The sequence below is a fragment of the Lolium rigidum genome, chromosome 4, assembly GCF_022539505.1.
Source record: "Lolium rigidum isolate FL_2022 chromosome 4, APGP_CSIRO_Lrig_0.1, whole genome shotgun sequence".
In the NCBI taxonomy this organism is placed as follows: Eukaryota; Viridiplantae; Streptophyta; class Magnoliopsida; order Poales; family Poaceae; genus Lolium; species Lolium rigidum.
Genome location: NC_061511.1, coordinates 84,069,420 through 84,093,939, shown reverse-complemented (window position 1 = coordinate 84,093,939; position 24,520 = coordinate 84,069,420). Strand labels below are relative to the sequence as shown.

General features: G+C 46.8%; 3 protein-coding genes across 5 annotated transcripts; 1 reads left to right on the top strand and 2 right to left on the bottom strand.

Moving 5' to 3' along the window:
* The first annotated feature begins 2,662 nt into the window (after positions 1 to 2,662).
* LOC124707985 (probable cytokinin riboside 5'-monophosphate phosphoribohydrolase LOGL1) lies at positions 2,663 to 5,056 on the top strand. Its single transcript, XM_047239675.1, has 7 exons — positions 2,663 to 2,795; positions 2,987 to 3,084; positions 3,220 to 3,250; positions 4,076 to 4,175; positions 4,318 to 4,388; positions 4,497 to 4,640; positions 4,762 to 5,056. Exons 1-7 carry the CDS (start codon positions 2,673 to 2,675, stop codon positions 4,855 to 4,857), a joined length of 663 nt encoding a protein of 220 aa, XP_047095631.1. The 5' UTR covers positions 2,663 to 2,672; the 3' UTR covers positions 4,858 to 5,056.
* Positions 5,057 to 5,421: 365 nt separating this feature from the next.
* On the bottom strand, positions 5,422 to 10,601 carry LOC124649201 (casein kinase 1-like protein 2). Of its 3 annotated transcripts, XM_047188861.1 has the most exons (15): positions 10,379 to 10,597; positions 10,241 to 10,281; positions 9,486 to 9,555; positions 9,254 to 9,402; positions 8,790 to 8,885; positions 8,622 to 8,692; positions 8,316 to 8,377; positions 8,097 to 8,160; positions 7,940 to 8,024; positions 7,734 to 7,860; positions 7,518 to 7,600; positions 7,364 to 7,424; positions 6,985 to 7,124; positions 5,879 to 6,128; positions 5,422 to 5,740 (listed from the first exon to the last, which is right to left on the bottom strand). In XM_047188861.1, exons 1-15 carry the CDS (start codon positions 10,452 to 10,454, stop codon positions 5,730 to 5,732), a joined length of 1,386 nt encoding a protein of 461 aa, XP_047044817.1. In that variant the 5' UTR covers positions 10,455 to 10,597; the 3' UTR covers positions 5,422 to 5,729. The 3 variants fall into 3 exon arrangements, with proteins under 3 accessions (XP_047044817.1, XP_047044816.1, XP_047044818.1); XM_047188860.1 differs by having other exon boundaries at positions 5,422 to 6,128; positions 10,379 to 10,596; XM_047188862.1 differs by lacking the exons at positions 5,422 to 5,740; positions 5,879 to 6,128 and adding an exon at positions 6,384 to 6,515 and having other exon boundaries at positions 6,915 to 7,124; positions 10,379 to 10,601.
* A 3,475-nt stretch (positions 10,602 to 14,076) lies between these two features.
* Positions 14,077 to 19,115, bottom strand: LOC124708327 (probable magnesium transporter NIPA9). Its single transcript, XM_047240000.1, has 9 exons — positions 19,005 to 19,115; positions 18,826 to 18,924; positions 18,578 to 18,707; positions 18,317 to 18,405; positions 17,884 to 17,940; positions 17,755 to 17,813; positions 17,417 to 17,537; positions 16,047 to 16,195; positions 14,077 to 14,497 (listed from the first exon to the last, which is right to left on the bottom strand). The coding sequence occupies exons 1-9, from the start codon at positions 19,113 to 19,115 to the stop codon at positions 14,278 to 14,280; spliced, it is 1,035 nt and encodes a 344-aa protein (XP_047095956.1). The 3' UTR covers positions 14,077 to 14,277.
* Positions 19,116 to 24,520: the final 5,405 nt, after the last annotated feature.

The window sequence follows — 24,520 nt, the reverse complement described above, 5'->3', positions numbered from 1 at the left end:
CACGAATGCTCCCGCGGATGCATCGTGCGCGGGCGTACGCCGCCGACGTACTCGGCGAAGGAGTCCGACGGCCTGCGGATGCCGCGCGGGTCGCCCTTGAGGACGTGGACGAACTCGAACAGGACGTCCGGCTCCACGTCCATCTCCGACGATGAAAACGACGGCGTGGGAGGCGACGGCGAGCGTTCAGCTATGCCGCGGCCATGACCACGACCACGACCACGGCCGCGGCCGCGAGGTTGGCCTCCGCCTCTACCAGACATAGCGTCGAGTCTTGTTGAGAGATGGTGGCGGCTAGGGTTTGGGAGAGAGGCGCTAGGGTTTGTGTGTGAGAGGGACGATGAGAGGCGCCCCTTTTATAGGCCGGAGGGAGGCGGAGGAGCGGTGGCGCTCATTAACGCCGGCACGCGAGCTAGACGCGACGGGACGCGTCGCTGCGCCCTCTGCGGGAAGCTGCGCCGTCGGCTGCGCGCCAATAACTTCCGTCGCGAGGTAGGCGACGGTTAGGTTTAAATTAATTGTGCCGCTGACGGGTCTGCCCCGCCACTTCCCACCTCGCTTTTCGTTGTGTCCGGCGTCCCCGGTGCGTCCCCTGTGGGACGGGGACGGGCTCGGGGCGCCGGACATCGTATAGGGGCGCGCCGGACAAAAAAGGGATTTGGGAGACGCGGCTGGAACGCAGTTTCTGTCCGGCGCGCCCCAAATACCTTTGGGGAACGCTTTGGGGACGCGGCTGGAGATGTTCTAACTGGTGAAGAACATGGGATGGTTTGATGGTTAACTGAAGATTGCTGTTTACAACGACTCCATCATAGCATCAGCACGTCGTAGGGACATCGTGAGAGGGCCATTTCAACCGGCACAAGTCAGAAATCTTCTGCCTTTGCTCGAGCGTGCAGTGCGCTCGAGCAGAGGCGCGAGTGCAGCTGCTTCGGCATCCAGCACTCGACCACTGTTAATTAGGATGAGGCTGTCACTGTGGCACACTGAAGCAGCCTCAGCCCTCAGCAGACACCGGCCCCCCGACTAGGCCACCGCCACCAGCACGCCAGCCGCCAGGTGACATTAGCTACATATGTCACCCACCAAGTGTTTGGCGTATGCAGAGGTTCGAATCTGGTAAACCAGATCTCTCCGTATCTCGCTTCAACCACTGCGTTACTATTTTACTATAACTAGATCTCCTAGGAAAGACATTGTATGCGTATTTTTGGTATCTTTTAAGGTGGAAGCTTATGCCTCTTCGGCGTGTTGGACTTTTTCATGCAAGAACTTTGTGGTGGGGTTGAACATTCATACATATCAGCTCGGTTTCATATAAAGATGTAATATGAGCTCATACATCATTTTTGTAAAGTCCAATGTTGCACCTAAAGCTAGGCCTTAATAAACTACTACCTCCGTCCTGGTTCATAGGGCTTGCACGTATTTTTAGATCGTAAATTTTATTATTATAAAATATATATCATTAGAAAGAATAGATGTTCTACTTTCTAATGATATAATTTTTGTATTACAGAACTGATATTATGATGGCTAAATAGGCAACATAGGGATACGCATACGTCCTGTGAACTGGGATGGAGGGAGTACAGTTCTTTCCAAGAAAAGAGAGAAAGAAGTAAAAAAAGCGGGGGATCCCTAAGAGCTCCTCTTCCGCTAAGACCAGTAATCTAGAATCTATTCTTTTAAAGAAAAGGAATAGATTCTTTCCACCCTTGGGAAGTAGGCTAGCATTTCTCTCATCGCCATTTATGGTTATGGCATGGTCTGGGGATTGACCCTAAAAGGACATTGATTTTATTAAAGGTGGAAATTTCGTGTTCACTAAGTTTCGAGCCAATGCTATTGCACAACCACAATTAGAACTTCTTAAAAAAGTTTATACCTTCCGATATGTATCCGATGGTACACATCCCTACGATGTTACACAAGCAAATAATTCAAATTCATCAACAAGAAAATCACATGGCAAAACATCATCTGAACATCACCGGAGCACACCAATTTGCCTCCTCTCAGGGACTGCTAAATTGAGGTTTCCCCCGTGGCGACCTTCCGCGCTTGAACCCACCTTTCTTCCCCGATTCCGGCCTCTCACCCCTTGTTGTCATCATCGACGGTGGCCGACGGTGGGTGGGAGGCAGGCCCGGAGCTGTAGATATAGGTTCTTAGTTCTGCTTCTCCTCATCAACAAATCAGATCTAGGGTTTGTGATGCTGCTTCTCCACAAACCCTAGATCTATTTCTCTCGCAAATTCTAGGGTTTGTGAGGCTTCTTCTTCCTCTGTTCTTGAGGGCCATCTTTAATGCTAATATAATGTATGTGTTCATTTTTTCTGTCTGCTAAAGAATGCTCAAGGACTTTATTCCTATTTGATACAAACTGAAGGGGCTAACTGTAAAGTAAAAGGATCCTGACACGCGGGCTCTTCTGGTGCAATATGGGCCGCTTGACCCACCAGATTAATCACGACATAATAAAAGGACAGTCGCGTCAGAATCCTTAATGCCGCCTCCGTTTGAAGCTCTCAAAGATACAAGAGATAACACACGGCAGCGGCGCAAAGGGGGGGAGAAGAAGAGAACCTAAACACCTCCCTCTCCTCCTCCACGACTACCTTCCCCAACCCCATCGTCCGGAGCCAAACCTGACGAAGGTACCTGAAGCCATGGGCGACACCGCCGCGGCTGCGCCGACGAGGAAGTTCGGCAGGATCTGCGTCTTCTGCGGCAGCAACTCCGGCAACCGCGCGGTGTTCGGCGACGCCGCGCTCGAGCTCGGCCAGGGCCTGGTAAGCAATGCGTTCCGCGTTCGAATGCCGATGATGCTCCTTATTCCAGGGCGACCGGAGCTCCCGCGCCAGGCCCGGAATTCGACCGCCTTGGCGCCGCCCCGCCCTGTCTGTCTGGATTGGGTTATCGGTTCGTCGTTGCTGTCGCGCGTTGACGGTGGGATTTCTTGGTGGTTTTCCCGTTCTTGCAGGTGACGAGGGGGATCGATCTGGTCTACGGCGGCGGCAGCGTCGGGCTGATGGGCCTGATCGCACAGACTGTTCTGGATGGCGGCTGCAGTGTCCTCGGGTAGGCTACCCCTGCTCATTGAAAAAAAAAAATCTCCCTCTATTCATTCCTTCCCACATGTAGCAGCACACGTCATGTTTCTCAATCTGCAATCTTCCTAATGCGGTAGCTCTCTCTTCGGTTACTCCTTTGCAGGGTGATTCCAAGAGCACTCATGCCCCTCGAGGTGCGTACCAATCTCTTATTCTCATCCTAGGTTTTCTTCTCTTTTATTTGACGGTAACCTAGGTCCTCTTCTTCATTCTTTGTGTATTCGTAGAATTCGAAATACCTATTGCAACGTCATTGTTAATCGTAAAGTCTAGACTCGCCTCATTGGTTCATCCGGTAGAAGGTTTTGTCACGCACGCAGGCAGCGAAGTAGTCCAACACTCTGCCTAGCTCGATGCAAAGTTTGTCACGATGTCCCCCAACACTTGCTGACAGACGGGCCATCTGAATCCTATCCCTTTGTTCGGCCCCGCCTGTCGGCGTCACGGGTTCTCGCCATCACCTGCTAGTGCTATCTATCTTCTTCTGGCCACCCACTCACTCACCATTTGATTCCTGTATGCTCTCCCTGTTGGTCCAGACGGATTCACCTTTGCATGTGGGGTTAGAATCAGGTGATCATTGAGGAATTGGGACTATAATAGGGCTGGAAATTGCAGGCCGTCGGTTTCAGGCTCGTTGCCATAGAAAAATGAACTGTCAGTTTAGACTTTTCGGCGGTACAACTTGGAGATATAAAAGATTGCCGCTCGGTGGATGTAATAATAGTGTTCAGTTTTCCACGAGGACATCACAAGTTGAGGGCGAAAAGTAAGCAACAGGGGCGAAATTGCGTTGTAAACTTGCATATATGTTACTGTACATTGATGTGGAAGTACCACTGTCCACGCATTTTGTGAACTTTCTAGGATGGTGATAGGAGGAATCTGAAAATGATGTTCCTGCAACTATAGCCTACTTTGTTCATTGCTCTAACGAAACACCAAAAGCCCTCTTCCAGATATCTGGTGCAAGTGTTGGAGAAGTAAAGATTGTCTCCGACATGCATGAGAGAAAAGCTGAGATGGCACGACAATCCGATGCATTCATTGCTCTTCCTGGTATGCACGATTCTGCATGTTTTTTTTCCTTAACCCTTTTTATAAAGGGCTAGTGTTTTAAGTTCGGCATCCTAGCTTACATGTTAAGGATGGGATAGTATCTCAATCCCACATGCTTACATGATTACTTTGTTGACATCAGGGGGCTATGGAACAATGGAAGAGTTATTAGAGATGATAACATGGTCGCAGCTTGGAATACACGACAAACCAGTGAGTATTAGCATATTGTCGGCTATGTCAATTGACAACAAGTATCTGCTACACCAGGGGCACTTCAAAAAACTGATTTAAGGGACACTCATCATTGACTTACAACAGGTTGGCCTGCTAAATGTCGACGGTTACTATGATCCGCTGCTTGCGCTATTTGATAAGGGTGCGGCGGAAGGTTTTATTAAGGCGGATTGCAGGCAGATAATTGTGTCGGCGCCAACTGCCCATGAATTGCTGACGAAGATGGAGGTGAACTGACCTCATTATCCACTTTCAATACCTGCCATTCGATTTAAAACTCATAGACTCGTTGACAAACACAGGGATTTAACATTGTTATTGTTTGAATGATTCTCTTGATTATGTTCAGCAATACACCCGTTCACACCTGGAGGTGGCCTCGCGCACAAGCTGGGAGATGACCGAGCTAGGCTATGGAAAAGCAGCAGCGGAGGAGGAGAAATAGCATGACTTGCTAATGTGAGGGATTGCAATAATCCTTCTCTTCCGTATTCTCCATTGTTGGTTGCCTTTCATGTAATCCTATACGTTCGATTGCAACTTAATCTGGTGAAGAAGTCTAAGATTGCGTATCACACTTCTAATGAATGTAACAGTGCACCCAGATCCACACATGGTTATAATTTTGTTCGCCTTGCATATAAGTCGTGAAATAAGTCTCCTCATAAATTACCAACCTGACATACTGAGGTTAACTGAATCAACGGGGCTGTCGTTTTCTAATCTGTGATTGTTCATGCATCTGGCCAGCATAGTACTAGTATGACTGCCGTTATCGAACTGCGTTTCCAGCTCAACTCATGCAGTAATATCGAAAACATCACAGATCCCGAACGGAAAATAAGGTCCCGGCAACAAGAAGAAAAGAAGAGGAAAGTGTACTAGCAGTAACAGCTTCCGATCTCAGTGACACGCAAACACATGCTTAAACATGCATGCATAGCACAGACAACAAAAGGAACTGAAGAAATCACATCACATTGTACCCAAGGCACATTAATTCTCAGAATTGTTATCAGGCAAATTTGCTCAATGAACTGATGAAAAAATTCTACATGATCAAGTTTCACTTTTCCAAATACAAGTTTTACCAGCTGATCTTGGCTGTTCATAGACACAGCAACTCTCAGAGACATAAATAATACAACAGACCCACGAACTCAAGAGGCGCCAGATTAACAAACTATAAAGACATTTACAGAACAACCATAATAAATTATGAGAGCTGAATTTCATGCGCCTCGGGCCCACGATTTGACGATTTATTTACTGTGTCCAGAGGACCATCATCTGGCAATAGCACTTCACATCCTCCTCCTAATCATCTCCTGTGATCCAAAACTCAACAGGAAATGCTGTGCTTACCTTCAGATTATGATTTATACACGGCACATGTAGAAGTAGAATTCTTCAATGCTACTAGTACTGAACCCTCTCATCGCCATCAAAATTAAGACCTTCAATACCTTTGAGAGCAGACTCATAGTTCTTTGTGTTGGATGGGTGCCGCGCTGAAGAGGAGCGCTTTGGCTCTGCGGAATCTACTGGTGGGCTTCTCTGAGTACCTGAGGCCCTACGAAATGTCCCAGGGCTTGCATCAGTTGTGCGTGATCGTGAAGGCTCATAAGTATCACTTGCCATAGCATCCCGGCTACTTGAAACAGCAGCTCTTCTTGACGATCCACTTGACCGTCCCAAGAGATTTGAGCCAGATGTCTAGACAACAGAAACAACCAAAAGTAAGAAACTGTGATTGGGGTCATCCATGGGAAAGCACAATGTTCTCGACCAACTGAAAATCAAGAGATACTAAGGTTACAGAATCATAATACAAGCCCATAGAAAAACATAACACTTGCACGATTGCTTGGAGAATTCTGCAGGCCACATGACACACTGATCGGGACACGCTTGAGTATTCAGCACTATTGATGTGCGCACAATAACAGGGAACGAGCAGTTTATGAAGCGCTTTGTGTGACGAGTTTTGGTTAAATCAGAACGCAAGTTTATAAGAACCAAATCATGGAAGGAAAGTTGATTTATAAAGTTGACTCGTGCTCACACTGCTCCTCTCTTGCACTAGAAATTGAAAGAAAATATTTGGGAAGCACATTTGATGCACCTGAGCACCAGTGCTCCCAGTTTTCAAAATATTTAAAAACCGTGTATTTTTGTTTCAAAAAATTGTCACAATTATTTTATGAATACATACACATGTCCTGAATACTCGTGTGAAGTTTCGGTAGAAATTGCATTGTATTTTGAGCTACATGAAAAAAACAAATTTGTGGCTACTAATAGGACTAGATATTTGTCAGAAATTTATCTTTTTTGTATAGCTCACAATACAACATATTTCTCTCCAAAACTTCTACCGTACCTTAGGAATGTTTATATGTATGTGGGTATTTAATTTCAATTTTTTTGGAATCCAAAAAATATGATTTTAAAAAACCAGGAGCACTGGTGCTCATGTGTCAAACACACTTTTCGAAATATTTGCCCCTAATCTTGCAATCACAATATCAAGTCCATATAGCAAACAAAGAGGATTAGGGAGAAAACACACCGCAGGATCTTTAGAAATAGGGGCATCATTTCCTACAGGGGCTTTCTGCTTAGAAGAATTCCCCACACTTGCAATAGGGGGTGGTGGGGCACGGCGCCGGTCCATTGCTGACCAACCACTAATCCTCCCTTCAACGGCGCCTACATCGTAACAAATAGATAATTAGCATAGGTAAGAAGGCGAACTTATCAACTGTTCAATTACAAAAAAAAATCTTCAATTTAGTTAATTACTCATCAATACTGCCTTTAAAACAGTAATCATGTAATTTAGTCAAGCAAAGGAACAATGCACGAACTCTATTGTAAATCAATTACTTATGAAGATTGACTGAAAAAACAGTCATACTCATATGGAATTGATCGAATGAATCAATTACCAGACTGACTATCATTCTGCAGTGCAGGTGGTGTCAGCCCAGAAGGTCCTGCACCATGGCCCTGTAGAATATAGGCAAGCATAAATATTTTCCCATGGATGGCTACATAGAAATACACAGATTTAGTTGATGGGTGCTTGAGGAAAAGACTCACCACAACACGAGGAGGAGCACTAGCAATTTGTGATTGCTGGTACTTCAGTATTGTCCAGTCAAATACATAATCAAACTGGAAACCTGCAAAGCATCATTCTGATCATGAACATATGCATAGATACTTCACAATCCTTTTCCATTATTGATGGAATCCTGTTGCACCCTATGTAGGAAAAAATCCTGGTTCTCTTCAATAATAATAAAAAGAACCAACCTTCGCGGATAAAGAGGTCACGGAAGAGTCGCTTAAGGTAGGAATAATCAGGCTTGTCATCAAACCGAAGCGAGCGGCAATAATGGAAATATGATGTGAACTCAGTAGGATACCCACGACATAAAGCCTGAAACAGAATGATAACATCATTAACAACAGAAAGCCAACACCCTGTACAGACGTTATTACTACAAGTACGGAAGTACCTCAATTGATGTTGCAACTTTTTTCTCACTGATCTTCTCATACTTTTGCTTCTTCGTTCCTGCTTTCAGACCTTGCCAGGGCAGGCTGAAAGAAAACAGTGTTACATCTGATACATCAAATATGACACGTAATAAGAAATCCAGCAATTAAACTAACCTTCCCCTTAGGAAGTACATGAGTACATATCCAAGAGATTCCAAGTCATCTCTTCGGCTTTGTTCTGATTGTTAGAGAAAAAGAAGATTGAAAGCAAATAGTCAGAAAAGAACTGCACAGGGCCAAGATAAACGACATTCCAGCAAACAGACCGAAGTCCAAACACGTGGAAGTTATAACATCAAAACAATCACGAACTGGTACAGTATCATTTCTCACCAATGCCAAGATGAGTGTTCACACTAGCATATCTTGCGGTCCCAGTCAAGTTCTTATTCTCTCTGCAATATTACGATCAAAGTACATCACGAAAAAGAAAATAATATAACAAAAAAAGTTATGCTAAAATTGATATCTTGAACAAAACTATTGAAACAAGAATTAACATAACCAGGCAGTGTCAGTATTTTCTAAACGAGAAGTATGACACGAAGGACAGATAACTTAACATTCTTATGCTTGCTTTACTCGTACATATGCCTGTGCAGAGGAAGAAAAATAATGATTCAGTAATGTCCCTTGTACCTGTATGGGATGTGTTGATGCGTTGAAGTATCCCTGTACTTTTTGGCAAGACCAAAGTCTATAACATAGACCTGAAATTTTGTTAGAACACACATTAAGTGGCGAATGAACACAAGAAACTAGATCAACAAAACTAAACTGATTACTAAAAGCTACATTGCTACCTACCTGATTAGCCCGCCTACCAAGACCCATGAGAAAATTATCTGGCTTGATGTCTCGATGCAGAAAAGACTTGGAATGGACAAACTCCACTCGATTTATCTACAAGTGGGAGCACACAGATCACATATAGTTCATAATCTAGGAAAATGCAAGAAGAAATCCATCATAAAAAGTATAAAAATGTGGAAGAAGAAAGCTTAATGAATATATGACAAAAATGAGAAGACCAGTGAAAATGTGTCTGTGCACAAGTGCACGTGTGGGTACTAATAGGTGAAGCTGAGGTCCATGAAAAATTAGTGAAGTCTGTGCAAAAGTGTATGTGTGGGTACTAATAAGTGAAGCTGAGGTCCATCAAAATTTAGTGAAGGGTAGGTATGGAGAGCGAATTCCTTAATATATACAAAAAAAAATGCACGAAGGCTTTGAGATGGAAAAGCATCATTAAACTGTTGGAGTATGCATACCATCTGATCGGCAAGCATAAGTACAGTCTTAAGAGACAATTTTCTGCTGCAAAAGTTAAATAGATCCTCCAGGCTTGGCCCCAGCAAATCCATAACCAAGACGTTGTAGTCTCCTTCGACACCAAACCATCTGACATTTGGAATTCCAGCTGCCACAAGAAAGATAGTCAGACCACACTTGTTGTAGTATCGCAGTTCCTAATAAAATGTGCACTATGTATAGCTTCCGTACTTCCTCCTTGTAAAATCCTGTAAATCTTTGATTCGTAGAGCAACTGAGGATGTTTTGTCTTTACATTTTCCTGCATGAGAAACGGTAATCAAATGTCAACTGTCAATCGAGATGGATAATCTGCACTCCAATGCTTTATAAATGCGATAAGCTACTATCATCGAGATTTATGTTTGCGTCTATGGGCAATGCCCTCTATTTATAGATTATAACACCAGACAACACAGGAAGTAGCAGCATATTTTTGGGAAATATCAAGTTCCTGATTCTCGTTCCTCCCCTGGTTCATTGTATCTCCAATTCAGTTCATTATTACCATCATCCAATACCCAGCAGCTTTATCTTAGTTATCGATCAGCGATGCGATGATTGACTGAAAACGCCTAGCAAGTCCAACCAAGTCAACCACAGCACTTAAGCCCCGGGAAGGCTTTGAGTAATCAACTAACCAAACTGATTCGAACTACAGCGGCTAATCGAACAGAGCCCGCATCTGAGAGCCAACTCAAAAGTATGAATTGCTCCGAGAAGAGCAGCGCATATTACAAACTATCCTACATGAACACATAGTCTGGCCGACCACAAGTCCACAACTGGTACTAAGCACCAGGCGGTCTTCAACTACATAGCGGTTTTGTCCAAAGCAGGCTAAACCGGCACTCGCAGTCGTGCTCAGGAGCATCAGAACGTAGCATGACAAAGCCGGCACTCGAACAAAGATCCAGGCAGTTCATCCGCCGGAACAGAGCACGTACCAGCTTAATCGCGACCTCCTCGTTCGTCTGGATATTGGTCCCTGCGCGCAAAATGGAAAAAACGGAACCTTGTCACAAACCGATCAAAGACTACAAAAAAAAGGGGAATCCGAAATTTCGTGCAGGAACAGCCCGCACCGAGATAGATCTCCCCGAAGGAGCCGCTCCCGATCTTGCGGCCGAGCCGGAACTTGTTCCCAACCCGCGGCTCCATCCCCGCCGCACGAAAAATTCCACCAAAGCTCGGAAGCTTCCTTCCACCAAGCACCGCCCGAAGAAGAAGAACAAGGGCTAAAAGAACGCGCTTTGACTGGCCCGGAAACCTATCGGCGGGGGAGCTCCGCTCAGATCGGCGCGGGGCTGGAGCCGCGAGACAGGGGCGGGCGGAGGAGGCTACCTAGGGTTAGGGGCGGGAGGGGAGGCGGCGGCCATGGCCGTGTGGGGCGGCGCTCTCGGGGGAAGTTGGGCAAGTAGACGAAGCAAAGCAGGAGGAAATGAAAAAGGACCAGTTTGGCCTCCCGGCTCTATCTATATCTATCTAGGTTTTTTTTTTCTTCGCATTTCAGTCCTCGCTTTGACGCTTTCGCTGTCGCTCGGTCCACCCCTGCGTATTTTTCAGCCTTTTTTCAGTTTTGCTATGGGCACTCGGCCGTAGGTCTCTCTCGTCTTCTTTTTTGGAACTTCTTTGCCTTGGCTCTCTTACTAGCATTATCTTTGTTTGGATGAGATGGCATCCGAGTCACGCCATGACCATTGACCATAACAGCTTCACTGCCAAGATTAGGGGTGAAAAGTCTTGTACGGAGCAGAAGTGCAGAACAATAAAATTACTTGTGTAACATGTTGTTTTGTTCAGGATATGAGTTCATTTTTTTTCTGAACTCCTTTCTACTGATTTTCCAATCTCGGTAACAAGATGTAATCGACTAAGAAACCGATATGATTTTGAATTACTCTCGGTGCGTTGCTTTCTTTTCATATGATTGTTTACAGCTAAACGGGGTACGACATTAGTCACAAGCTTAAGCAAGAAGCACGATCAATGATAATGTTGCTCCCAGCTTACCACGCGCACTCAATGCTTAGCCTCAAAGGCGACTATCACAGTGTGGGCTAAGATTGTCATAATGACATTGACATCGTCTGCTGATCCAGTTTAGACATGACTGGCACAGTGGATTGGAATAGGTAGTTGCTTGCGCTCGCGGTTTGTGACTTTGTGACCATGCACCATTCTTTCTTTTTTTTTCTTTTTTTTTGAAACAAGGCAAAAGATTTGCCATTTCCATTGATTAAGGAGAAGATTTTAGAAGTTTTACAACCCGTCTCGGTTAAAAGCCAAGACCAAATATTACAAGTAACTACTCTCGCGGCATTACATTACTTAGAGCCTTGGCACCGGCTAGACGCCACAAATTTGCCTCATCTTTGATTTTTGTCACAAGCATAGCGATGGTGACGGACTTGTTACGGAAGACCCGAGCATTCCTTTCTTTCCAAATTCCCCAAGAGACAAGCATTGCGAGAGAGGTCAAAGCTTTCCTTGATTTTCCTCTCTTGTGGATCACCTCCGCCCACCACCTTTTGACGGAGTGGAAGTCATGCCAAGTTGTTGGGTCAAAATCATCGATACCAAGCCAATTCTTTAAGTTGGACCACACCCGGATTGAGTACCAACACTTGAAAAGAAGGTGGGCTCCCGACTCTTGGTGTTGGTTGCAAAGCTTACAAAGGCCACAATTTTGCCACCCTCTCCTTGCAAGCCTATCCGCCGTCCAAACCCGGTTTTGAAGGACCAACCAAGCAAAGATCTTGCACTTCGGAGGGACCCAAGGCTTCCAAACCAAGGAAGGCATCGGAGATGAAGTGACGGCCAAGAATTGCATTTTGTAGGCCGATCTTGCCGAGTAGCAACCATCGTTGGTGAGCTTCCAAGATATTGTGTCTTGATTCTCAAAAAAAAGATATTGTGTCTTGAGCTTGAGGGTCCAAATGAACATTAGCTAGTCTTTCCCAAAGCTTGTAGAATTGGGCAATGTGATCAAAGGAGAGGCCAAAGGTCGTTTATGCGCTAGTTTGCATATTTCTTATTTATTTTGCAAGATATTGTTTATGCGCTAGTTTGCAGACAAAGCTTCCAAGATATTGTTTCTTTCTTTTTTATTTTGCTATTTCTTATTTATGCGTTAGTTTGCAGACAAAGGTCGCAGTACAAGGCTTTGGGGTTATGCTACATTCCCAATGAAATAACATGACTTAAAGTGTACTTTTGGTGTTTCTCATGACTATTAAGCAAGATGGGAACATTTAGAAATGTTTAAGCTAGTAGGATGGCTGGAGTATAGTCACATGTGAATTTTTTTTAAAGGTAAACTTGAGCTCAAAGCTGGCTACACTGAGATGCGAATTGGTAAAAACTAAGCGCATCTACTGATGTAAGTATACATGTTCTCTTTATCAAAAAAGTATAAATGTTCTATGTGTACATGTATAATGTCGGGGACAAATGATAAGTTTTGTGACATGAGCGAAAAAATGGTGCTTAAAAATGCTATTTAGAACATTAAAAAAAGCTACTTAGAGTTTTTTGCATGGGAGACGACATATATCTTTTATATATAAATACTTGTAGGCACATGCGAGATACACTGTGTGTTACAGAAAAGAATTAAAAAAATTCAAAATGGCAAGCGTTTTTGATGATTTTTACTGTTTGGCATATGCTCCCGGGATCCAACCACAGATCAATCCACAAACATAACTATGCCTAGCATCTAGCAGAAACATGCAATTCCTATAAAGAAATTTATCACGACACTCTTGCCGAAGATGAACAAAAATTGAAGTTGTGAGACACAAGCTCAAAATTTACAAGCTCACAACTTCAATTTACAAGCCGAAGATGACCCTTTTCCAGATGCTTGCCCAACCCAAGGCTATTGATCTGAAATCCTTAATCTTTTCCGTTACTTTCTGTACTGTAATATACGTACCACAGTAGTTGACCTAACCTAGCTAATCAAATGGCTGGACAAAACCATGCGTAGCACCCAACCACACACAAAGCAAGCAGTTTTTTTTTAATCACCATAGGCTTGGAAATTTTCAGGATAAGTCGCAAGGGAAAAGGAGGGCAGCATCTGCAAGCTACCCCATTGTTTAAAAAGCATCTCCTAGCCTGATCCTAAATTCCTAACACATTTGGATATTGTGGACGCAGATAACTACCAACCCCTGCATATAATAAGTTCTGACTTGGTCGTTTGGACCAGTTAGTCACTGGCCGCACTTCGTTTGGCAGCATGGCAAATGGAGACAGGTATATGAGATCATCATGCCCATAGTATTCAGTTCATCCATTTCAAAGAAAAAATAGTATTCAGTTCTTGACCAAAACACAGGTCCACCGGAATCACTAAATCGTACAATCAGCATACAGTAGAACCACCAGTATCATGATTCATGATGCCATAAGATTAATCATACGGAGTATCACATTTTAAATGTCATGTACGGCCGGATAATTATACTTACATAATTATAGCTGAAACAATTTCAGTTATTTGGCAGAACATGTGCGTCTGTCAACAACGAATATTTGCACAGTTGTGGTAGCTGATTGAGGAAAGCGGCTGCCAAGCAAATAATCACTAAGCTGGCCCATTGGAACGGGAGGAATTCAGAACAATATCAGAAGAACTCACAAACAGGGCTACAATGCCCCCACCACGCGCGCTCAAGCAGAACATAATAGTGCCCAAGCAAAGCAAAAACCCACGAACACAAGATTTCCATGACAGATAGGACCAAGAGAACAAACGAATAGAGCACTTGCAAACCAACCAAAGAAGATGTAAATCGATCAAAATTCACAGGAGATTTACCAACTTCTGTTAGACCTATAAGGGCAGCCAGTATATGAGCAACCAGCCCAAACTTTTCAGATGCTACTCTAGACTTGTACATTCACATGAAGATTTAGACAATGGCAGGACGCATGGAGGTGTTAAGACAATCTTGCTCCAGCAGCAGCTGATCTAGGCCTTCTCTTTTCCTGGAGAGGTTAGAATATGTTGTAATGACGATGCATGGATTGTTGTGGTTTGGATTGGATCCTTCCCTCGGGCTGATCCAGGCCTCCTGATGCTGTGAGAACGCTCCATATTGCTCTTCAGAAACTTCTGCACAGGCTTAGGTAGGCGTGCAATCAATCGGGCTGAAGTAACAAGAAGTATCACACCGGTGATAATGAAGAACCTGAAACGTGAAACTGATCTTTTAGTGTCCTCACAGTAGCCAATTTTCTCTCCAAATTAAAGAGAGAGCACAAAGCGACAACAGATTTGTTCAATGGTATTTTGTTAATGAAGAGGATATGCCTCAGTACACCACTGGCATTATTATCCTATTATCTTGCAGGTCTATTAACCAGTATGCATCAGATATTTTAGAAGATGAATCTGCCAATAGGAAACCTCAGTGGAGTAGAAAGAACTTGCTATGCTCTATCATGATCAAAGTTGCCAACAAAGCATATGCAATAAGGATAGGCTGTAGAATAATTCCACATAGCCCAAGGGGATACACCCACACCAGTTGCAGGTAAATAGTAGCATATCAGGTTAACTACAAATTTGTGGCTGTAGGCGCTTGATTACAAGAGACGGCTCAGACTGGCACAAGATCATCTGCACACAGCCAGAACCCAGTCTCATAAAACTCCCTCCAACCAACTGCTAAACTGTGAATCGAGCCCCAAACCCTACTCCCTCACTTCACACCAGCATGGGATTCTTCATCGCTGCTTGCCTCTCTGCACCGCCCAGGAGATGATGCCTGGGACAGTAGGCAACAGTCTTCTTCTCCATCTCACGAGATCTAGGGGCAACCGGCATTCCCATAGCAGAGAAGAGGCAGCGACTGTCCCACGGTGATTGTGCTACTGCTAAGCTGGTACAAATCCTTGAGTTGTGCGGCGGTGAAGCCTCTTGGGCCTTCAATTCATAACCATCCCAGGATTTGGGCATAGGTGGTCCTACCACCTTTTTAGATCTATATATGAAGATGGTGCTGCTATAGAACAAGAGGCCCTCTGCCGCCTCCAGTATCGTCTGTGGTCGCTGCATCCACAGTGCATCACCTGAACGTTCCACCAGCGTCTTCCCTACCCTACCCACCCCCACCCTTCGCGATTTCAAAATCCCTAGCTTGCCAGGACACCATTGTTATCTGATGCATTGCCAGCGCTGTGCAAATAGCCCTAAGCCCAGGTTCATTTAATCCCGAACAGCCAGGGATCGGTCTGGATGAGGCACAATCCCGGCTGTCCGTCCCCGCGATGCATTTTTTCCAGACCAGAGAAACTGTGGTCTTCGTTTACGCTCTGGAGGCATTAGAGCCCAGCCCATCCCGTCCAACTTCTTGCTTTGCCTGGAATTATTTTCTCCCCACTTGACCTGTGGAAAAAATATCCACGGCACGTCACAGAGAGAGCGAGCGTCGGGTGTGAAACGTGTAGGCTGATCCAGGTGACTTAAACAAACAGGTATATTTTGGAGGGGTTAACAGGGATTAGTCCTGACATGCATTGGGTGATGGCACAGACCCAAGCCAAACCTGGATTGGTTCCATGCTTGGACTGAATCCCAACAAAACGAACAAGCCCTAAAGGTGCAGGAAATGAATTTGCTAGGGGAAAAACATTGTAAATTACAATAGCTGACTAATGACTAATGATGCAGGGAGCCAAAACAGGCAATAATAGTACACAACACAGAAGAGAAGTAATATCATATAAATATATTACCATCCAAGTAAGAGGAAAAAACGGCTTGTGGGAGCTTTGGGCAGATGCTCATCAAGTGCAACCATACCAGCTACAACAGCAGACACAATAGATGCCACGGATGTACACGTGGACACAACAATTGCCCTCCCATGCTTGAGACCTCGAGTCTGCATAAAGGATATGTGCCATTAGTTGAATACAATATGAAATCAGGTCCGAGTTCCAAAAAATGGTCCAATATACAGCAAACAACTAGTTTTCGATTTGTGAAGAAATAAATTTACATCTTTTTCTAGATTAAAAAGATCGGCTACATAAAAAAATCACAGCATTACGTGGAACGTCATGTCAAACCATACTATGCGGCCCCATTCAACCTTCGCACCCATGTTCCTGATTCACTGAGATATAAAACACTCATGCTCCTCTGTGCTCCCATGTGGTGTACCCTAAATTTTCAAGTTATGGTAGCATCATAAATTTGGTGTAAGAGTTTGATTAACATCTACACTCTTTCAAGAAACACTACACAAAAACTGTAAAATCGTTGGAACCAATACACGCCGACGCCGTTAGTCTCCACTGCTTTCAAACATCACCGGTGTTGCATTCATTGTTTGTCTGCCACATCCTTCTATGTCAAACCTCCAAATGACCACTTTGCTAGTGCACATGTTCACTTGTGGGCCACTTTCACAGTGTTGTTCTAAGCAGACTTTATCTTTGAATCCGAGAAACAGTTATCTGGAGCAGGGTGAGAGATATGGCTCCCTTGGATGAGTATTTCTGTAGAGCAGAAAAACAACCTTTAAAAAGTAATAAGTAGAGGCATGCTGTCTTGTTCATCTTCCAACCACGACTACTGCGTGATCGCCCATACCAAACCAGGCATGCTGTCTGCTGTAAAAGACATCTTGATGAGCATCTCTAGCACGACACCACTTCAACAATTTTATTCTTCTTTCTGGATTCACAAATCAAGTCCGCTTTAAATATGGCGGCCTAAGCAGCCCACAAGCGCCCGTTGCACGCACGGAATGCAACTAGCTGAAGAGGTGACAGAAGGATATGACAGAGAGATTGTATAACAGCCAAACAATGAATGCATGCAACCAAGGACATTTGAATTGGTACAAATTACCAAAGTGTATTAGTTCCAACAGTTCCCAAGCACTGTACAGACTCAAGGCCATAGTTCATTAACGAAGTGCAACACCGATGACACTAAACAAGCATTGTATAAACTCTATCAAAGCCAGAGTGCGCTAACTGAAGCAGGGAGGCTACATCTACAGAAGTATGAAGGCCACGGTGCAGACTAAAAGGGCACATCTGCGGAATGCAAGCTATGAAGTAGGGATGCACATCTCCAGAAAACTAGACCATACCTGGTAAACAAATCCCACGGCGCTGCAGGCCACACTACAAGATATGGCAACTGGCACAACAATCTTCGGAAATCCCATCTCCGACATCACGAATCCCATCTTAGAGATCACTGATGAAACCCTATACATGAAATAAGTTACGAGTCATTATCCCACATTGGTTACTACAGGAAAAAAAAAGTTGAAATAATATTTGTTCATTTCATGATAAATGTGTACTCTTAGTGATAAAACATCCTCTCAACCTAATGATCAATATTTTAAGTCATGAATGTTCTCATTAAGTAGAAAAGGACCATAAACACAATGACAAATGGAAGTGGATAGAAAGAAATTACCCGAACAAAATTCCTGATTCTAAGCCATATATGACCTCCTCGATCACTTCAGGTCCAGTCTGGATTGATGCACGGAGTCAAAATTTGCAATATATACAAACATGAATACCAAATTTTCAAAGTGCTCACCAAATCTTGGTCGCGCCGTTGCTTCTTGTACATATGAAGCCAAGTGTTGAGCAGAACCTTGATTTGCATATGCCATATGAAATTGCCATCAGTTGCAAGTTAGAAATTATGGTAGTAACATCTACTGCAGTCCCTACAATATGATCTGTTCTTCTCTCGACATGATTTTTCTTAACAAAATGGGAATGAACTAGGTTGAAAATAAGAGCAGTTTAAACGCTTCCCTAGATCCAGTGAGAGGTTTCCTTTGGGAGGTAACAGAAGAGTATATGAAAATACAAAGGTAATACAGATGTAACGCGTGCCTAAAATTCTTGGTTGTGGGTCGGAATATACTATAAGCATAATGGGCGTAACAATTCCTGTGAGAGAAATTACACTTGTACTTTAGTGGACGCAAAATAGCGAACATAGCAGAGAGCGTGGTACCTACAAACAAGATGAGAATGCAGAGGACCAGCCAGGGTATACTGACAAGGGGGATCTCTTCCACTTTCTGCTCCTCCCCTCCAACACCGACTCCTGAAGTTAGAGAAGGCAGAGCGCATCCAGTCAATGCATGGGCACTAGCCTAAGATTTACTCTTACCATGAATTCTACTAGTACAAAGTTGTGTTGGAGTTCATTTTCTATGTCGCTACCATTGGCTATAATAAAACGTAAGGGGTGTGAGCTTGTGACCCTTGTAGTTCACCTATGGTGCCGACACCGGCCAGCGTGATGGCGATCCAGTCGAGGCCATTCATGACCTCCTTGAGGTAGAAGTGTGAGAAGACGCAGAGTATGGCGAGGCCGCAGCCGGCAACCGGCTGCACGACAGAGACCTGCGGAGAGAAAGCAAGCAAGCGTCATTATTATCAATCAACCTGCGGCGTCCTAAGGGTAGCTGTGCAGAAACGCACGGGCGAGAAAGGAAGGGGAGCGGGGGAGCGGGGAACGCACGGGCGCCTGCGAGAGCGCGGTGAGCATGAGGGCGGCGCCGCACATGTCGAGGAGGAAGCCGCTGATCCAGAGCCTGTTGAGCGCGTACCGCCGTATCACCTGCGCGCGCAGCAGAGCGCAATAAACAGTGAGAAGAAGGGCGGCGGCGGCGATCCGGGTAAGGGGAGAGGGAGGGGTACCTTGAGCTTGAAGGAGAGGGGAGGGAGGATGAGCGTGCCCTTCTTCTGGAGCACCTTGCCGATGCTGTTGCCGGCGGCGCCGGCCAGCGTGAGCGCCACCGCCTCCCACATCCCCGATCCGATCCGGCAGTCACCGGGCGCGCGCGCGCGTGGGGATTCGCACAACTTTCTGGGGAGACCACGAGGCGGAGGGGGGAGGAGGTGGCGTTCCTTTCTCGTCGTGCGGCACCGTGCTCGTGTCTGCGCCCACGGCAACGGCAGGAATTGTTTTGTTCTCTTGCAGCTGCCGCGGCCGCTGCTGGTGGCGACGGTGGACGGTGGTGCCTGACTGGTCGCGTGTGCGGGAGGGGTACTCCACGATCTCGCATTATTCTATCTGTGTCCTCGATTTCGGTTGCTTTTGGGCCTTTTGCAAATTTTTATGACACTCGGAGTTTGTGCATTCAGCCCAGACTTCTCAAAAAAAAATAGGAATTCATCTAAACTAAATATACCACCATTGGGTTCGTATAATTTTTTTTCCGAACTTGTTGGGTTCATATGTTTGGAGAATACACCTGAAAGATGTATCAATCATATAAGAAAGAGGCTAAGAGCATCTCCAGTCGCGTCCCCCAAACCGTCCCCCAAAGGGATTTGGGGCGCGCCGGACAAAAAAAGCGTTCCAGCCGCGTCCCCCAAAGCCCTTTTTTGTCCGGCGCGCCCCTATATGGTGTCCGGCGCCCCGAGCATGTCCCCGTCCCACAGGGGACACACCGGGCACGCCGGACACAACGAAAGCGAGGCGAGGAGGCGCGGGGCCGACGCGTCGGCGGCACGGTTAATTTTAACCCAACCGTCGCCTACCTCGCGACGGAAGTTATTCGCGCGCGCGCGGCATCTTTGCCTTAATGGCGACGGAGGGGCAGGCGAGACGTCTCGTCGGTGCTCGCGCGGCCTCCACGCGTCGCCGGCGTTCGCACGCCACCGCCCGGTTCCCGCGCGATCTTCCCGCCTCTTCTCGTCCGTTCCCGCGCTTTCTTCCCGACGCCGGCGTCTATAAAGGTCTCCCGGCTCATCAATGGTAGCCGCCACACCCCGCCGGCAACAAACACGGCCCTCGTCGCTCCACGGCCCGTCTCCTCCATCACCGGTGGCAATGGCGAACCGGCCCGGCGATGGCCACTTCCTCCACCGCCGTCTCCTCCATTGACGAGCCGGCGGCGGCGTGCGGCACTCGAGGAGGCACTCGAGGAGGAGGCCCGCCGGCGGCGTGAGGCGCGACAGGCGGCGGATCTAGCGGCGTTCTCCGCCCTCGCTCCCGCGGCGCGAGGAGGCCGCGGCGGCGGCGCGCGCGGGGAGCGGCGAGTGCGACACCGTTGCGGCGTTCGACGCCTCGACGGGACAAGAGGCGCGACGGCGCCGTGCACGGGAGGACATGGAGCGACGACGGGCCGACGAGCGCCGGCGCCGGCGCGATGAGCGGCGGCGCCGGCTCCGTGAACGGCGTGACTCGATCGAGCGCCGGCGGCGTGAGTCGATCGAGCTCCGGCGAGCGAGCGACGGCGGAGGAGCGTCGACGAGCGGGAGTCGGCGCTCACGGCGCTATGGGGGAGCGGGCGGAGCGGTTGGCGGCGGCCGACGCGCGTTTGCGGCGGCGATGATGGAGGCGCCAACGGATGTGGAGGAGGAGGCGCCAATGGAGGAGGAGGCCGAGGCGGAGGAGACCGAGGTGGAGGACGACGGCGACGACGACGAGTTCGGCCGGTCCGACGACGACGCCCCGCACCCGGACGAGACGGCCGATCGACAACGCGCCCTCGTCGAGTCCTTCGAGTCGGAGAAGAAGCTCCGGGACGAGGCCCGTGCCCGCGAAGAGGCGCGGATTCGTCGCGCCGTCGAGCTCTCCCTCCGGGCGGCCCGGCGAGGGAGGGCGGAGGAGGACTATCGGCGGGAGCGGCACCGTCCGGCCACCGCCGAACGCAAGGAGAGGAGGCGCGCGCGAGGAGGAGCTGCGGCGTAGGGGAGGCGACGACGGGCGGGGCCGTCGAACGCGCCGCCGGGCGGTCGGTAGCCTAGGTTTAGATGAAATCTAGCCGTTTTCATTCAAACTTTGTAATATATAATCAAAATTGAATGAAAACCTTTATTTTCCTGCACAAATATTCATTTGGGGCGGCGTTTGGGGGACGCGGCTGGGGAGCGACGTCCCCCAAACGCGGCACGAGCAAAACACGTCCCCCAAACGCTCAATCCGGCGCGGTTTGGGGGACGGTTTGGGGGACGCGACTGGAGATGCTCTAAGATGACTTGTACAAAATGGCTACAACTCCACCGAAGGCTACAACTCTACACAACACCACATGATACACGGCTTACAACGCCAACCCAAGACACTTGACAACGAATGCTTGCCTTGCACCGCCCACCAAGAATGGTGGGTAGCCGGGCACAGAGCTATATACGCATCACACCCGAAGATGGAGACCTTGATAGAACAACATCAGGGACATCCGAATCAACGTATTGTACACTAATAAGCGCCTAGAGGAAGTCGGCAAGTGAACAGCTGGACCGGCCAGTCCAGAGGAAGTCACCCACCTAGAAGTAACATCCATGGAGTACATTGCGCCCCAAAGGCCCATGCTACAAGCAGCTGCCAACACCGACAACACCCGCACCCGCAGTTACAGGGACTCCACAAGCAACCAAAGCGACGCTTCAAGAAGGAAGCGACACCGCGGTGCCATAATCGTCGGATCGGACAGCCGGACCTAGGGTATCCCCCAGTGCTCGGGGTGAGGAAGACCAATCAAGGCCGCAACGAGGCCTCCAAGGAGGAAGATGGCACTCACGGGTGTTGCCATCGTTCGCAAAAAGCAGGAATTTCTCCCGGCCGACCATCGACCCCAATGTCCCACTGAACCGCGTAGACGGCACAGCAGATGGCCACACCACCGCAGAGAGCCAAGCCAGAGACATCATCGGAGCAGGGGGAAGGCGCCGACCACCGCCCACCAAAACCACCACCGGACGGAACTGGATGGTGGGATCTAGTCCACCATCGTCAGGTCGGCCGCCGGTACCGCCACGATGTCCGACAGCCACCGCCGCGCCTCCCTACAATCACCGCCACAGAACCGTTGGCCCGCAGATACCTGGATGGCTGCGGGCCCTAAGCTCCGGACAACAGTTGTAGGGTCGCCACCGTCGTGAGAGGGTGCACCCCTCAGTAGCCGACCAACCGCGCCCGTCGCCGATAACGCTGCCACACGCCTCGCCAAGACCACCGGTTGGCGCGGCCTCCATCTGTTGCTGCCACCCATTGTCGCCTCTAGACGCCAGGCCTCGCCTACCTCCACCGAGATACACAGCCCGCCTCACGCCGGGTAAGGGAAGGCCCGCCACCGCCGGCACCGTGTGGGCTTTGCCTAGACAGCAGGGGGCTCAGTCTCCGTGTTCGTTCCGTTGGGTTCATATGATTTCAACCAAGCTCCGAGTTCGTTAGCCTATGGGCGAAACATTTGCTGTTGCCCAAGGGTGAAACAATGACAATAGGCAGACGGTGGTGCCAAGTTCAGTGCATGAATTATTTATGCTATGTTTCGTTCTTCTGTGTTCGGAAGCTTTTTCTATAAAAATAACCACATAGCGTATGCAAGGTTTGGTTTTCTACAAAATTTCCACCAAAGTTTTGGAGAAACGTCAGGATGTAGCAAACACACTAGCGCAGCACTGAGTGGAAGTACTGTAATTATGATCACCAACACAAAAACGCCTGGGGAAAACACTCTTCTGCAAACCTGTGAATAAGAAACACGCATTGCACTGTCTGGATCCTGCATGATTTTAGTTTGCATGATTTTCTCACAGGAAAACCCAATGATTCTTTCCATCCAAGTGGTGTGGGCAGATAGAAAATGTATTGGAAAATAACCTCAGAAAAAGTTCATACAGTATTCAATCCTGCAATTCTAACAACCTACTGCGTAGGAAAAGATCCAAGGATGTCAGTCCCCAGGATTTCCTATGAAAATCCTTTAAATAAGCAAGTGTCCTGAATAGTATGCAGACGGAGAACCCAACAACGTATCCTAGACTCGTAGAGATGGTACAATCAGGTTGTAAGATTAACAGATCTGGACTGGTTATTAGACACACATGTTAGGCAACAGGTGTGGCCGGCGTGAGAGAACAAAATGGCACCTACAAGAACAAGCATGGAGGGACTCAAGAGTTTCAGAGCGGGACACTGCCTTGCATCCAATTCAATTTTAGTAACGATCTGGCTGCAGCACCATCACGGCATCACACTTCTACAATGATTTATTTATAAGGACAGTTAGCACTGTCTTCACTTCTACAATGATTCATCAGAGACAGTTGCATGAATGACATCCAAGATCTATAATTAGCAACTATGTAAACGATCAATACCTTGGCTAGAACAGACTCAGGTCACTAGTGGATGGCCACAGATTGGAATGAACAAATGTAACCAATCAGTGTATGGGCTAGAACAGACTCAAGTCATTAGTGGATGGCCACAGATTGGAATGAACCCCAGGATTGAAACAGAACTACTCTGTATGTCAATACTTTTGAAACCACTAAATGAAAACCACTTGATAGAATGTTAATTTGGATTTGAAACCCAGGCAGCTTTGTTGTTGGGCTGTTTTCACTTAAATAATCATGCCAGGGTAACAAGGATGACTTAGGCACATTAATCTAATTGGGCAACTAAATGATGTTAAAATCAGCTGACATCTGACAATAAGGGGCATATATATTAGGCTAAAGTACGTAAAAACAAGTAAATTTGCATACAATATATCATCAAAACCTGTGAAATAATGGTGAATATCCTACATCGACAAAGACACATTTATTATAACTTATAATCTCAACCACAGGGGCACTTGAATGATTTAACGTAACAAGTTCTATCAAAATTCCTTGGTAAACTCAGTGACATCATAAAATGCTTTGAAGAAATCTCACACTTATAGCTTTATTGTTTGGCTGTTTTCACATTTATAGTTTTTTTGTTTGGCTGTTTTCACTTTAATCACGATAAGGTAACAAGTAGGATGACTTAGGCACAGAAATCTAATTGGGCAACAAAATGATGTTAAAATCAGCCGACATCTAACAAGAAGGGACCTCAAACTATTCAATGTGAGAATGACCAAAGATAATGATGTGTATTTCGAACAGACAAAACTAGAAAACTACCAGCAGGTACACAAATGCTATAATCTGAGGAAACTGCAATAAAAAGAGAGACAGAGAGGACTTGACAAAGTGGCTTACCGCTGCCATAATGCACCAAACATTACCGCTATATATAAAAAACTGGAATGACCCAGTAAGGATAAGTATTTACCTCCATCAGGGCCACAATCCCCCAAACCATTAAACATCACAAACCACCTCATATGGACATTATAGAAAAAATAGGCTAAAAGTACGTAAAAACAAGTAAAGTTGCGTACGACAGATCATCAAAACCTGTGAAATAATGGTGAATGTCC